Source organism: Cimex lectularius, unplaced genomic scaffold (assembly GCF_000648675.2).
Source record: "Cimex lectularius strain Harlan isolate CLEC.00 unplaced genomic scaffold, Clec_2.1 scaffold103, whole genome shotgun sequence".
In the NCBI taxonomy this organism is placed as follows: domain Eukaryota; kingdom Metazoa; phylum Arthropoda; class Insecta; order Hemiptera; family Cimicidae; genus Cimex; species Cimex lectularius.
Window position 1 is genome coordinate 235463 of NW_019392691.1, and position 16666 is coordinate 252128.

General features: G+C 35.9%; 1 protein-coding gene across 3 annotated transcripts; it reads right to left on the reverse strand.

The window, feature by feature from the left end:
• Window positions 1-589: 589 nt before the first annotated feature.
• On the reverse strand, window positions 590-8241 carry LOC106670432 (androgen-induced gene 1 protein-like). Of its 3 annotated transcripts, none has more exons than XM_024225919.1 (2): window positions 7328-8241; window positions 590-627 (listed from the first exon to the last, which is right to left on the reverse strand). In XM_024225919.1, exons 1-2 carry the CDS (start codon window positions 8166-8168, stop codon window positions 596-598), a joined length of 873 nt encoding a protein of 290 aa, XP_024081687.1. In that variant the 5' UTR covers window positions 8169-8241; the 3' UTR covers window positions 590-595. The 3 variants fall into 3 exon arrangements, 2 of the variants coding, with proteins under 2 accessions (XP_024081687.1, XP_014256251.1); XR_002910093.1 differs by lacking the exon at window positions 590-627 and adding an exon at window positions 4720-4872 and having other exon boundaries at window positions 7031-8239; XM_014400765.2 differs by lacking the exon at window positions 590-627 and adding an exon at window positions 4720-4872 and having other exon boundaries at window positions 7328-8240.
• Window positions 8242-16666: the final 8425 nt, after the last annotated feature.

The following is a 16666-nucleotide window of genomic DNA, read 5'->3' on the forward strand; positions in this document are numbered from 1 at the left end:
ACAGCTTCAGCTCACTCATTAAATTGGTACTGTTTCGCACAAACCTGAGTCCAATTCATCGACTTATCCTCGTCGGGTTGATCCTTAATTAAAAAGTGAAAGAAGAGGTAATCTGGAACATTTTAATATCGGGCAAATAAATATTGTTTTAAACTCTTCTAACGTCAAATCTTTTTCATCAAGCACGCGGTTTATTTTGAAAAGCCTGATTTCTGAAAAATTATGAAATGTCCGATATGAGGCAGTTTTCGCCACATGTGTATGAAACTACATTACTTCGAAATATATGAACTTACTACGTATTTTTTAAAAAATCATTAATGTTATCAATTAGGAGTACTACCGGTGGGTAGTTTCTCCACTCTTGTTTTTCTTAATATTTATTCATACATTATTACTAGATACCAAAATGCAGGTAGTTGTAATATACAATAAAAAGAAAAAAAAATGTTATCAAACCGGTTTTTGAACACTTTGCATTCTTACATCTTTAAACAAATAACAACTACTCTGTCCAATCTTTTTTTTTTTCGAATTTCTTTATTATTATTTTATTTCAGTGTTAGCGCAAAATAAATGATATAATTACATGGCTTCAGCACAGAAGATGCGTAGGGAAGAGATAATCTATCGGCAAACAAAATAAAAGTTTTGCTGAAGCGAGGATTCATAAAAAGATATGTTCTGACCTAACCATAAATCAACCTAACCTTCAAAGGTCTAAGGCTGCCTGTTCCTATTTCCGTTTCCGGACTTACACAGGATGGTCGTGCAACCATATACCCCTGAAGGCCCAACCCTCACGTCACCAGGCGTTAGCCACGGCTGCAGCCGTGCCCAGGATGGACCACGGGGAGGTGCCTGGTCGGGATATGACGTGAGGGTCGCAGCTTACATATATCTTACGTGCTAATGAGGTGTGCCCAATCTCCCCGTACACTGAAACCCGCCCAGGAGAGAAAGAGAGTGGGCACCCCTCTTACATACTAATGCTATATATACAATAAACTACAAAATGCTAATATAATATGTACAATATACCACTAAATCTGATTAGTCACTCACTGTTACTTGGATTAACACTTAGTTACACACTTACACTTATTCGTCACTGTTTGATGGTGTTGGCCAGCCTTTTATTGTCATCACTTTATGCACAAAGCGTTTGGTGGCCGCAAATCCTTCCTTTGACATTAACGCACTGGATATGGCTTGGACATCACACTCGACGGAGCACGTTTCTCTTAACCATCTGCTTCTTGCAGGAGAATAAGCTGGGCACTCCGAGAAAGTGTCGTCTGGTGTCTCTTCAGAGCCATTAGAGCACTGGGTGCACTCCGCCGTGTTCCGCATGCCGAATTTACACAAATATGTCCCAAAATCACCATGCCCCGTGAACATTTGGGTCATATAATGGTCTGTCTCGACATATTTACGTTTCAGTCTGTCACTTATGGAAGGCATAATCTGATGGGTACGACGGCCTTTGTCGGTTTCATCCCATCGTCTCTGCCATCGCGTAATTGTGTCCAGATGAATTCTTTTGATAGTGTCTTTCTTTTCAGCCGGTTTCATTCCTTGCGTTTCTTCATAAATTCTACGCCGTTTGTCAACTTCTAATGTAATTGGGATTACTCCTGCAATTACACAGAGAGCTTCCGTAGGAGCAGTACGGTATGCTCTAGTGATTTTTAGAAGTATCTTTCGCTGCGCAGTTTCTAATGTCCTTCGTTGGGCTGATGCTACAGCACTTGCCCAGATTGGGCATGCATACAAGATGACTGACGCATAAACAGCCATGGCTATTGTTTTTCTTTGTCGAAATTGAACGCCCCATGATGGTCCTGTTAGTGCATTCATACGACAAATGGTTGTAGATACTTTATCTTTCGCTGCCTCTATATGTTTTTTAAAACTCAAGCCTGCTTGTATCTTAAGTGCTAGGTACTTAGCTTCTTGGCAGTACTTGACTGTTTTATCCCCAACTTCAAGTTTGGGCCATGAACGTAACTTGAGTTTGCCAGTCAGTAGTATTAATGCTGACTTATCTACTGCCAACATTAATTTGGTTTCATCACACCATTGCTGAACTATTAGTATTGCCGCATTTCCTTTGGACTCCAAGTCGCTACGTGTATTCGCTTCTATTACTACAGCGAGGTCATCCACGTATGCAATTGGATAAATCAACCTAACCACCTTTGACCATTTCTAAAATGAGAACTAGACCATCTGGTAGAAATAGATAGTAGACAAGTACCACTTATGACTCAGCACGATCCCCAAATGTCCTTGCATAGATAGTAGATACTTACTAAGTAAAGGTAAGGCGGTTGTGGAATCATCAATTATAATGAAATTTTTTTTTAGTGATCGGAGGTCGATAAATATTAAACTCGTGACTGAGCGGCTTCTTTCCAATAATCCCTTGGAGCGAAGAAGTTAAATAACTTTTTAAAATATGATTTTTTAACTTTTAACGTTTGGTATTTCGGAGTGATTTTATATCAATTGATTTGTACTTTTGCGTAGAATAATAAAACAATAGTAAGACTGTATCTAATAAGATTAGCTTTTTTATAAATTCTATTTATCCTTTGAAACACTACATACAAATAAATACATTCATACAGTACACTCATTCTGTTTGGTCGGTGGAGTACTTGATATTTCTCCACCGACCCTACATTCAAACTAATCTAGATTGGGGTCGATGAAGTACTTTTATAAATATTCCCCCATCGACCCCGAACACACACTCTTACGCTCTCATCGTTCGAGGGGTGATGATGACGATATATTTCACCCTCACTCCTCGCCATTCACGCTAATAAATACATACACTCAGACAAACCATATAGACACACAACACATAAGACATACTACAAACAATAAAAAAAAACCAATTTCCCCTAAAAAGCGGAACAGGGGACCCTGAAACTCGCTGCAGTGCTCGAGAATTTTTTTTAAGTCCGGCGGCATGCCTACACGCTCTCTGTATGGCGCAAAGGCATGACACGCCTCTAATATGTGGGACACATCGAGCAACTTTCCTCTGCAGAGATTAGCTATTCAAAAAGATTCAAAAATGAATGACGCTTCTAGTAAAGTATCACACAAACAGTTGTTTTTGGCAAAAAGCCAGTTTAAGATTTTTACGCGCATAATTAGGAACTTTTATGTCATTAAAAAAATTGAAGTTTTTGCGCTAGATTCACCCGAAGCAATGCTTTTCTCACCTATCACTGGTTTTCCATTGAAAAATAACAGATGCTTTTCAGCCAAATTCGTCGTTATTTTAACCACTTTATTACGTTATTACAAACTCATTTAGCGAGAACTAATACTTTGCAATTAATTAAGGTTTTTAGTTGAGATTAAAAAATCAATGGCACTAGCTTTTCATTTTTCAAATGTCAAATGGCAAAAAGGAGGGAAAATTCGAAAGGTGGGGTTGAGATGGGAAGTTGGTGTCCGAGTGGATCGAGGTCACGATAGCTCAAGTGGTAGAGCAGCGACTTATCTAGCCGAAGGTCGTGGGTTCGAATCCCGCTCGTGCCATTGGCCGTCAAGCGGACCACGAAATTAGTCAAACTAATACTTTGATTGAGTCTAAAATTTCTATCATTGTATAAATTTACTTTTTTCACATCCTACATGTATTTTTATAATTTAAACAATGTTTAGAAATCCCAGGCCCTGAAGACGATCTCAGTAAAGATCGAAACGTTGGCACGATAAAGCAAATGTTTTTCTAAAACCTACGTCACACCAGACCGCATCTCACGATTTCCAAATAATCATTAACTAACGGTCACTAAACACCACACATTTTTGTTTTTTGCTGAATTTTCGTGCAGAATTTTTTCATCAAGTCTGCACAGTAAATCAGTTTTCTTACAGCAAATGTAACGTTTTTTCAGGTGGCACAGACCAAATTTTTCTACAGCAGAAAGGCCTCGTGAAATTTTCGACCCTTACCGCCCGTCATCCTGTATACTATGGCATTGTTTTTGTCAATACACTGTCATGAGGGGAGTTAGAAAACATTGTTGTTTTCCCAATTTTACACATGGGTTAGTGCTTGGAGAGGAGGTCCAGCGGCCATCACCGCTTTAGTCGTCTGAGTGGATCATAATGATGGATTATGTTGGATATGGATTGGACTAGTGAGTTGGAGTAAATGGAGAGTTTGTCGTGGCTTAGAATACAAGGTGGGAATTAATTTATGTACAAAGGGTATTTTCGTGTCGTGGAGGTTGGTATTGGAGATATAGTAGGGAGCGTTGACTGTGATTTTTAGGATTTTGATTGGAAGGACTGAATTCATTAGATTTTGGTAGGTTTGAAGAGGCCTTATAATTCTAGTCATATATCCAAATCGGTTAGAGTAGTGTTTTGTAGAGTGGCACTTTGTTTTTTGTCGACAAATTAGTTTTGCGTGTGAGTAGTTTATAAAGTAGTCCAAAGTATCTGTTTAATTCCTGCCGTTTTATTTGTGTGTGTGTGTGTGTGTCGTTCCAGGTTATACGTGAGTCAAGATAAGACCCAAGGTAGAGTACACAGGATTAGAAATACTGCTAGGAATATTGTGTGAGGGCTAAATGTAGCATGGCTGTAGTTGTTTTCATTACTCCCTCCATCTACAAACGATGGCGTTATACGTGAGAAAATAAAAATGAAATCAATAAAAACTTCTCAAACGTTTCATTTTATATCTCTGATTTTGATTTATTAATCCAGACTTCCCTTCCGACACAACTGCTTGAGAGCGCATCTTGAAAAAATTAACATATTAACAACCCGTACTTGAACTGTACAGAAAATGCCATCCAGACAGTGGAACATTTCATTCTCCAACGCAAGTAAGCTCTAAATAGAAACGGAAGGGTTAATAAAAACACGGATTGAAAACAATATTTATATGAGTATTTTTATCTATATATCTATTTATTATATATTATTTACTTAAAAACAAAAACAGAGATAAACTTATTATTTTCATGCTAATAATTTATTCTTATTTAACAAATAGAAACTAATTAAACATATATGCACAATATTCATTAAATGGATGCACTGTGAACTTCCCATCCTGCGTACATCTATAAGTATGGACTGACAACCTTTGGCTTGTTCTACATGGATAAACTGAATAGTTCCTTGTGGTCGCAATGTGGGGTATTTTACGCGGATTTGCAGTTGTTCATCGCAATTACGTTGTCATAAAAACATTTGTAAGTATTCAGGGTTCGAATTTGGGGCCGCTTATTGCGCATTATTTGTAAAATATCGGCGCGTTATTGTACATCTTCGGTATAAAGTACTCCACGAAACATAAGAAGGAAAGATAAATTCGCGATTCCCGCCATAAAAATTCACGTTTTCTTTCAGTTCTGAAGGAACATAATATCATAATGATGTTTCTTATTTTTGCTTGTTATCTGAGTACTTACCGAAACATCTTTACACTTCATAATTACGCTTAAATTTAGCTTCTGTGACCTTTCAAAAGGGTTGAACCTTTCTGCTAAGGCTTTGTCTTTAAATGCTTTTTCATTATAAATAATATGATGCTGCTTCACCCTTTGCAAATGGCTTCGATGAAAAACAAAAATTAATCTACCCGCGTACAAAGTTCCAGGACACGACCTAAGTACCCGTAAAGTGTTGCATAACTTACTTATAAAAGGACAACTTTATTGACATACAACTTAGTTCTTCGGACAACCTACATGCAAATCAGTGGAAATACGCTGTAAAAGAAAGATACAGAAAATTAACAAACTAGCTTAACTTCCTAGTTCATATCGGTCCCTTTTCTTTTCTAGCGAAAATCCTTGAAAACCACCTCCTCCCTATCCTAATCCCTATTCTTGAGAATTCAAAAATCATACCATCCCACCAATTTTGCAACTAGGACAACGTGTAGTGGACACTATTGCTGTTTCTCTTGAGGGAAAACAGTATTGCTCGGAACTCTTCCTACAGGCTCTCAACCGAGTATGGTGTCCGGTTTTATTTTGGAAGCTGAAAAATATTATTCCTAATATTTTTACCTTTTCCCACGATCCTACCTCACAGACGCTGTCTGACAACGAACATCCCTTGGGTCATATATTGCAGTAAAATCTTGGTCCGCCAAGGAAGTATCTTCGACCCTACAATTTTTACCATGTACATGGCGACATTCCTTCTTCCCCAAATACAGTCAACTCCGCGTTTGACGAGGACACGGCTATACACTCTTTTAACTCCAACTCATTCGTTGTAAGTTACTATCTGCAGAATCACTTCACCCTTTGGTGAAGTCTCTGGTAAAGTGATTGGTGGAGACTCGGCAAATGGAGAATCAAATCTAACAAAAAAAAAATCCATTCAAGCACAGGAAATTCACTGTGTTTTCCATTACGATTGAATGAATACTGATTGCGATTTCTGACACAATACGTTACCAGAGACTGTTTTTGAAAAAGACTGGAGCCCACCATTCGCCCCAAAACTTCAAGATATGAACCGCCGTTACCATTCTTGCTATCCTTTCTCGACCAACGACCCACATAAAAATAAACAATAAACTTACCCTTTACAAAACGCTCATTCATCCGATATGGATCTGTTGGAAGTTTGGGTTGAACCAAACAGTCCCATTCATCCCATATCCAGTCAATCCAATCCAAAATCCTAAGAAAAATCCTTAATGCTTCCTTCTACGCCTCCAATAAAAGCATCCGGACCTCATTATTGCATTCCTCTACAACCTTGTGAGAACATTTCCTTCACTAACTTCTTCGGAATCCTCAATGTCGGCTAAACAGGCTAACAGTGTGAGATTGTGCCACCACAGCTTTTTCGTTTTATTTTTTATCGCATTATGCCCCGTTCATTACCGAATTTACTTGTAACTAAAATTGCAGATTTAAATAATAATAAGTATAATAATTTTAAAAAAGCTCCTTGCGCCAGCAACAAGCAACTGGACCCCACAGTCCGTGTACGACCTGTGCATTATATGTACTATATACAGTACCTTCCGGAGTAATGACTTTTTTAAACGTTTTGATAGTTTTCATGTATTTATGCTGCTTAGAAGTGGTGGAACTTGGATTGGTTAAATTAATTAAGACAATTTATACTTCTGACTATATGCGTATTTCGATAATAGTTATGTAATTCGAACCTTAGCACATGTTAGAAAAAACATGTGTATAAAAAAGTAGATAAGACATTGTTAAATTTAAAATTTTCTGTTTATGTTGAAACTACTAGCTAGTAAATGGATTACTGTCATACATAATTCTTTTTGCTAAGGAAACAAACCACCAACCTTTCTCTTGCGGTTTTTGATCAACTGAGGTAAGTCTATTCAGGATGGGAGTACTAGGAGGTTCTTCCACTATTATTGCACTCACTGTCGGTCGATCTGAAAAATATCGGGATAGACAAGTCGAACGCTTAGGACCTTTTTCGTTCCATAGGAGGTCGTTGATGAATTCGCCCAACAGAAAGAAAAATAACGATAAGAAGGTAACGATGGTCCCTTTAATCATTTTCAAGGCGAAGTTCCCTTCGCCGAGGAATGGCACGGCCCACCTGTGCGTATGTAAGTAAATTACGTGCAGCCAGATGATGTAGTTCACCGTTACCAATGAAAAGATCAAAAACGGTACCAAGATATGTTTGGGCGACTCGCCTCGACATACGAGCAAGTCCAGCATGAGGAAGATTACGTTGTCGGTCGTGAGGACGTGTGACAGCCATAAAGGATGATCAGACTTTCCACTTTTGAATATGTTTTCAGGGCTGATCAGGTAAAACATCCAGTAGCTGAAGCAGTTAATCATGCCGATGGGGAAGGCGAAGCAGCTTCGGAAGTAGCTCCTCCACAATAGCCATACGTAAGGAGCGTCATTTACATTGGTCACCAAAATCTGTACGTCGACCGCCAAAGCGATACTGTTATAAGCCATCTGGAAAATAGCGTTCAAAACCGACGGGTGTTTAAGCCCGTAACCGAATTTGTCATAAATATCGCCATCCGATTTCGTAACGTCGAAGTAAAACTTGAAACACAAACCGATAATGAAGTTAGACAACCCGACAAAGTGGACAAGAGTGGTTAAACAAATATACGCAAAAGGAAACCTCCTTTCAAGTTGTATTTCCATTCAGTGTGAAATTTCTTAATTTTAGCTTTCGAAATAAATGTTTGTGTTATTAAACTAATCATATGGTTTGGCAATTTAACATTCTTAAAACACACAGCCGTTAGGCAAATTTCGATTATATTGTACACGTACATGGTCTCCTGTCAAAAAGTTGACTATCTTAGTTTATTTAGTAGTTTATAATTAAAGTAATTTGTAAAAACTACTCCAAGATATTCAAACCTTATAACTTAATCGATACTGAACACAATAAATTATATCAGATTCACTTATGACACCTATACCTCTAGATCTGCCAGCTAAACCAATAACTCAAAAACAATTAGAAAAAGAAATACGACAGCTTACAAAAAAAAAAAATCACCTGGTCGTGATTTGATAACAGCTGAGGTTCTTTATTTTGAGAACACAATTTCCCATACAAAGGAAACTTTCTTACATTAAAATGATCAAAAAGCCCCATAAAAATTTAAACTTCCCATCATCTTATCGTCCCATTACCCGTTCCTTCTAAATTATTCGAATAATTAATTTACAAAATAATTATCTCTATTGCTACTTCAAACGATATCTTACCAGACCATCAATTTGGCTGTCGAACCCATCAATCTACCACTCATCAACTTCATGTTATCAATGTTATCAATAGATGTTTCGAAGGCCTTCGACAAAGTTTGGCATGAGGGATTATTATGCCAATTAAAATTATTTTTGCCAAGGCCTATTATCTAATTATGCAATAATACCTTAAGGAGAGATTTTTTGCAGTAAACCAGGGTACGGAGATTTCTGGGATGGAAGAAGTGCGTGCAGGTGTGCCACAAGGGTCAATACTCGCTCCGCTGTTGTACGCAATCTGATAGGCCCACAAATGAGAATATACTTACCGCCACAATACAGATGACACGCAGTCATCCCTCTTCTACACAACCTTTCCTTATGTTACAACAATTGAAAAAAGGAGCAATCTTTGGAAAACGTTTTAACACCTCAGAGACGCAACATATCACCTTTAAGCGGGGAACGTATTTACCCGATGCAACGCTATGCGACGCTACCCGACGCCTGTCTCGTTTTGGTAGGGTGGGCACATCTATGCGACGTCAAACGCACGCCACGTACAGCCACACAGCGTGTATCACAAATCAGTATCACAATCGCAACGCCTCTTTTGTTCTTGATGGACTAGTTTGAGCAAAACCTTGTAATAAATTGTTAAAATTTTTGAGCACAACCATGTAATACACTGTTAGTTAAATTTAATTATATTTCGACCTCAACAGTAAACTAAGATTTTTCCTTCTTAGAGATGGGATCAAAAAAACCACAACCAGTGACATGGTTGTCCACAACTTCGGATTTAATGAGGTGAGTTAACTCAGCTGAGGAAGGATTAAAATAAATCCGAAACTTTGTGAATAAAAACAGGTGGTGGTTTCTTTGAGATGACCTATTATCCCACCTTCAAGAAGGAAAAATCATAAGTTAAATTTAATTATTTTAAATAAAGTTATTCCGGTGTTTCTATAAATTTTCTGCTTAACCATCATAATTAAATAATTCTTATAAAAACTCACGAATTTTTGATCTCTTTGATTGAATTTTGGTTCACATCAAAATAAGAATGTTGTAGTAATATAACGACAAAATAACATCATACGAATGTACGTGTAATGATCGAAATAAACAACGAAAAACATGCGTGTCCGGTTCTGACACTACTGGACAAAAATGGTGTAATTTTATGAGCAAAACCATGTAATAAATGTTAGTTAAATTTTATGAGAAAAACCGTGTAATAAATTTCAGGTAAATTTTATGAACAAAATTATGTAATAAATTGTTAGTTAAATTCACTCTGTAAATAAATGGTATTCCGGTGTTTTGATCAATTTTCTGCCATATCATTAAAATTAATTTTTTTTAAATAAAAACTAATAAAATTTTGATCTCTCTTAATTTGGTTTATGTAAAAATAAGTATGTTGTAATGAATATAGCGATAATAACAGTTATAGTTTGAAATAAAAATATGAGTGTCCCGTTCTTTTGTCTTCGACTGTATGACTGATGCTACTCGACAAAAATCTGGACAGTGGGGATCGCAGAGCGTAGAGTAGGGTAGCGTTGCGTGGCATCGGGCAGATGTGCACGGGGGTAGTACAATCTTCCGGAAAATTGGACTTTCGATTTGCGTCGGGTAGCATCGGGTAGCGTGTTCCCCTCTTTACTCTTCGTCGTACTAGCATATTTTTACAATGAACAATCTGACAAAGTTAACTATTTAGGACATACATTTGATAGAAGACCACCTTAGAATTCACACACACGATTAAAAACAGACGCTCAACAAACGATTTAAAATGCTTTACTATCTTTACTGACCGAGGATACATACTCCAACATGTTTAGATGCACAGGTGCCAAGTTTGTGAATCGGTCAAATATTCCAATATTCAAAGTTTTCAATCCAAAATTTTAAGACTAATTGTTGCTGCCCCTTTTTACGTAAACATTAACACACTTCACAGAGATGTTCCAACCAATAGTTTGTTTCGTCCATCAAAACTTATTACAGAGTTTTCATAGTAAATTACAAAATCACACTCGCACACAAATACGATTACTCCATTGCCCACAATTACCACGTGAACGCCTGAAAAGGATATGGATAAAAGACCGCTTAAATGATTAATACCATTTTATTAATCCAGAGCGGCTTTCTCTAATACGCCCGTAATGCCACAAACATAAATTATACAATCTGCTGGTTGTATATAATACATGTACAGTTGTAGATACAAATAAATGAAGTCAAAAAAAGTTTAATTAATAATCGACTTTTTCTGCAATGATGCTAATTGGTTGTTAAATGGTTGTATTGATTTTATGTTCAACTTAAAATGTCGTTATCTATGTCGAGAACGGCGGAATTTCATCCGCATTGATGCAGGTGAACATCCTGCAGTTCCCGCATCCTCGAAGTTGAAGGCAACAACTAAGTTTCGTTATGTCCACGATCGTCAAAGAGCTGCCGGCTTTGAGTTTCCAGTTACCCGTCCTTAATTGGAAACACAAAACTGACATGGCGAACTATCGGCCGATTTTAACTCGAGGGATCGTTCGTCCATTGGTTAAATATGCAACTCGAACCCGACTAAGTAGAATAGAAACACTTTTTTCAGAATATTTTTATTTAATGTAAATGTATTTCTAGCCACACCATGGCTTCTCATTTAATTTCAGTTAAGTGTATTTTTTCTTGAGGCTGTGGTTAGCGATATAAATAAATAATTTATTATGGTGGGTGGGGGAGACTAAGTAATATCCAGCATGTCAGATTTTCTAATTGTCCAGATAAGTTCTCATAAAATATATGTGATACCTGGGCTACTTTCAGTCATTCAGTAATAGTCTGAAAATAAAAATAGGACGAGAATCATAAGACATGCCCCAAGGTTCTAACGTTTTTTAAACCACCTATATTTGATTTTTTTTCAATAAATGAATTATCCCAGTTAATCCAATCATTAATTTTCCTGAAAAAATTAAAAGATAAATTTTACAATAATTACTATGTAGTTATTTAGTTTATTTTGAACACGTATTTTTCCAATTTTTTTTCGCGTTTACGGAAGTCCCCGTTAATTATAGTGATAATTTATTGCATAATTATGATTGTTTTTCGCTATTGTTTTAATTAATCGTTACAATTCCGAGACTATTTATTATGTATTTCCCTGAAATGTATGAATTTTAGATAAGCCAGTTTGTACTTCTAGAGTGATATAAATAACTGTTGTTTACAATAAATGAGCCTTCCGGTTTGATCAATTCTGTCAATTTCCCCAGAATAACCACAAAACGAATTGTACCTTAGATTAGATAAAAATTTGTATTTTTTGTTTTAATTTAAAAAAAAATGCACTGTTCTGAGGACTGCATGGTAAATATTTCTCTGGTAATTTATTATAAAAAATTGCTGCACATTTAAAAATGTACAGAAAATGAGGCGTTAACCCTACTAAACCATCATGACTTGTTGGTTTGATCGGTTTAGCCTATACTCAGCGCCTTACTTTTCAGGGAGTTCACTGAGTGAAGTCGAACCTCGTTTCAGTGAAACGTAAAATACCGCGAATAGACGTACCTATTAACGAAGTCATTGTAAATCAATTCAACCGGTAAGAAATAGTTACGAAAAAGTAAAGAAACTTATTTTTAAATAATACACAAAAGCATATTATACAAGCTGTCGCAATATATTTGCTAGGATCGGGGATGTGGACCAATGAATGTTCTGGTGTTGAAAATACACTAAACTTCGGTGTTTTATTTCACCTTCCTCAGGGCTATACATACATATTATATTTTATAATATTGTAATATTATTATTACATTACATATATATAAATTACATATAATAATATTTATAATATATACATATAATTAAATTCACTAATTTCGTGGTCCGCTTAACCAATTAATATATTACAATTAATTAAGGTTTTTTAGTTGAGATAAAAAAGTCAATGGCACGAGGGGGATTNTAAAAAACCTTAATTAATTGTAATATACATATAATATTTTATAATCGCTCATCTGTGTCAGTGAAAATCAAAAATCTCCTTGTTTTTACAACTTACAGATTCTCTGTCAGGATTTTAAATTGTTTTCTCTTATTAACATGTATAAACATTTTTCTCTCTTTATGTCGTTTCTTATACTAAATGCAAAGCTTTTTAATAAATAAATGGCACTGTTTACAAACTATTATCACAGACAAAATCAGAACTTAAACACAGAGGACTAGTATTGGTTATTATCAGGTATATCGGCCACGTTTGTGATTTGTCATTAAAAATCCTTACTTTAAATTTGTAATAAATAAATAATTGAAACTATAACCTATGAGTTCTCTAATCTATTAAAACAAATATATAAATTAAACAAATAAACAACATTACTTTTTACTTCATTAGATTTCGCGCTCCGATTGACCAAATAACACCTTTCAATTAATTAATCTTTATGTAAGGTATGGGTTGAGATAAAAAAGTCAGTGTCACGAGCGGGATTCGAACCCACGACCTTCGGCTAAATACGCCGCTGCTCTAACCAGTTGAACTATCGTGACTTCGATCCATTCGGACACTAACTTCCCACCTCAACCCAACCGTTCGAATTTTCCCTCTTTTTGCCATTTTCAAATGTCGTGTAATCAGGATTCGATTCTCATCGACTTATGAAGTGGCCACGGGGAGCTGTTTAGAGAAGTGATACTTCTTTTACTTCTAGGTCGTGGGTTCCAACCCCACTCGTGGCCTTTTTTTATATCAACTTTTTTATATCAACGAAGACCTTAAATAAAAAGAATAATTTTCCCTTCTTTTTGCATTATTACTTTTTACGTAGATTATTTTTATTTATTTGCTCGTTTAAAACCCCGCTGTAAATTGAACTTAAACTTTTGATGTCTGATTGTAAGTTGCATGCATTTTCATCCATAAAATATACATCTCATTCATGATTCTACGGCCAAGGAGAGATTCATGTGTTCATGGCAATGTTTTGACAAAGAAGTACCTAGTCTATTTTTATCTTTACAATGATAATTATGCTATCTAATATTTCTCCCACGTACTTAGTCTGGTCGTAGTATGTGGTAGGACAATCATTGCATTTTATTTAATACACCACATTGAAAGTTTTAAAAAGAGGTTCTTTACATTTTAACATGGTAAAGAATTTACCCTATCTTATAGTTAAATCTATTTACTATTTTTAAGTTTTCGCATTTTTTCTCTAACAACATTTTTAGTTTATAAGATATTACATTTACATATGTTAGACGCCTAAAATTCTTAGATGTATTTACAGGTAAATCAATGGTGGGCACAGGTAAAATTGGTTTTTCGTGATATCTATTATTTCTCAGCTCATGTTTTATTTTTATTTTGTTATCCTCATGAAATTTAGTGTTACTGAATCTAATTGCTCTATCAATCAGATAACATACTATGTTTATCTTTATTTAGAAGGAATGTGCCGATGAAAAATGTAGTATTCTGTCTGTACTGGTAGGTTTCAGATACCAATTCTTAACAGGTCTCTGCTCTCTGGTGATCAATAATAAGCTGTCCCGGCTTATTGAACATGTTTTAAAACAAGGACACAAATATCATGGCAATACAAAATCGATTTATTTCATTGGATACACGTTAGGACTTTATTCCGCGGTAGCGACTCCAATTAGAAAAGGGATGGCTTTAAGCTCAATCGCAGCGGATGGGACCCATTGAGCTGAGGACTTCTTCTTAATCGATTGCCTGACGGATCTACGTTTCTAGTAGATTGGTTTTGAATGGGATTATCAATTAAATCACTTTGAACCCTATAAATGTAAGTGATAAACAAGAAATAATTTAACATAACAACACCACATAAATATTTCATATAGTATACAAATTCATAAAAATTCAATATGCAAATAAATAAATTAAATTGTGTATACATCGTGGACTTTTTAGATGGCACGGCTGAATTTCTCTGGGATCAATGACGCTATAAAAAAATACGTGTTTAATATTTTTAGTTTAGTTTCTAATTTTTACCCTTTTTGGGAGAAAAATTGTACAAGGTACTTCAGGCCCAATTCACTTTCAAAATTTTAAATACGCCCCTATACATTTTTTACGGTGAGAACAACAGTGTAATAGGATTTTAAATTAGTCAAAAATTGACAAAGTTATGGCAATAAGTTTGGGGAAAAAACATTTCGTTTCCTTTTATTTAATAACACTTTATATTCGAACCACCTGTCTTGCGTAAAGATGCAAAGATTTGCTCTTTTTAACCACTCTTCACTGGGGCTCAGAACGATAGAGACAGGGGAAATGGATTCACAAGCATTTTCCATCCTTTAACGCAGTTCTTCGGCACTAAGGTTAGTGTATTATGATTGGCGTAGACACAGAGTGTCAAATGGCTCCGCAGAAATAGTCAAGTGGAGTTAAATCAGGTGACTGAGGAGGTATATATGTATAACGTATATCTTAAATAACTTCAACTACGGATTCCTTTATTAAAAACTTTATTTGAAGCTACAAATATAAAGTTTAAGTCAGACTCTGTACTAAAAGGAGTTTTGTTAATTAGGTTTGTTGTTGTTAAAAGTGTCTATTTAGCAACGCATTTTTTATGTCCGTCCATGACGTTATTTTGGAGATAAAGATAATTTCGGCTGCAGGGCCCTTTATTTTTCATAGTATGTACGATATTAAGTATTCATTTTTTCATTAGGGTCTCCTCCATTTGCGAATCTCTTTACTAAACTTTCACTAATTAAAAGGAACGTATTTAAAAGTTCTGGTTGTCCTTGAAATTTAGCGATCCTCTCTGTATATTCTTTTTTCAAAACAGGGATAGCTTCTGCTGTTGCCATGGTCAATAATTTATATATATTTTTACGAGGGTTCGCAAGAGCAGAGGTTATATCAACCCTCGGGGTGCCGGTGTTTTTGAAAAAAAGCCCATTTGTATGTAATGAAGGGACGCTGGATTCGAACCCACGACCTTTACCTTTGAAGAGCTCCATGTCAACGCCTAAACTGTGTCAACGCCCCCGTCGATAATTATTATATCAATAGTAACATTAATTTACAGTTAATCATTATGAAGAGGCCTGGATAAATGTAACGTAAACTAACAACAACAAATTTTTACACAAAATATGATATTAATGGTGGAAAAAATTAACTTTTTTTTAAATTAAAGATATTTATTTTATTTATTGCTATCTGTACATAATATACATTGAGCAAATAGTTTCTTATAAACAAATCTGACAGACCTGTCAGACCAGGAGGCAGTGGGGAGAGAAACCAACTTTTATTTAATTGGGGGAGGAGGAGTTAAAGTTAATTCGGTGGGTTAGATAGAAGGTCACGAGGCCATCGTCGTTTTAAACGGCGTGGAGGATTGTAAGGGTGAGATGTTAAAGAAAGAGTTAGGGCTGAAGGGAGAGTTTACAGTGAAAAGTGAAGAAGCGTGTTTGGATAAGATCTTTCACGAAAGGGATTTTAAAATCTTTATGGATCGTTTGATTTGTGACATAGAAGGGAGCATTGAGGATACGGCGGAGAACTTTAGATTGAAAAGACTGAATTCTTTGGATACTGGATGATATGGCCGAGCCCCACAGCCCGACTCCGTAGGTCCAAATAGGTCTGATGGTTAGTTTGTTATGTATGCTTAGTTTTGATTTTGGTCCAATAAGGTGTCTGAGTAGTCCATATCTTTTGTTAAGTTCTTGCCGTTTTAATCGTGTATGTGGGTTCCAAGTAAGTCTACTATCTAAGTAAAGCCCAAGGTAGCGGACTTGGTCCGATGGTGGTATTATTTTGTTATAAATGTGCACTGGTGGACAGGTTTGTCGTTTGAGCGTAAATGTAACTTGTTGGCTTTTTTGTTCGTTTAACCTGATCCGCCACATATTGC

Excerpts from the sequence above, each read along its gene's own strand:
- LOC106670432 (XM_024225919.1), bottom strand. The coding sequence starts at position 8,168 with ATGGAAATACAACTTGAAAGGAGGTTTCCTTTTGCGTATATTTGTTTA. Across the intron at positions 628-7,327 it reads TCAAAAACCGCAAGAGAAAG|ATTATCTCTTCCCTACGCAT; the intron begins GTTGGTGGTTTG and ends GTTTGCCGATAG.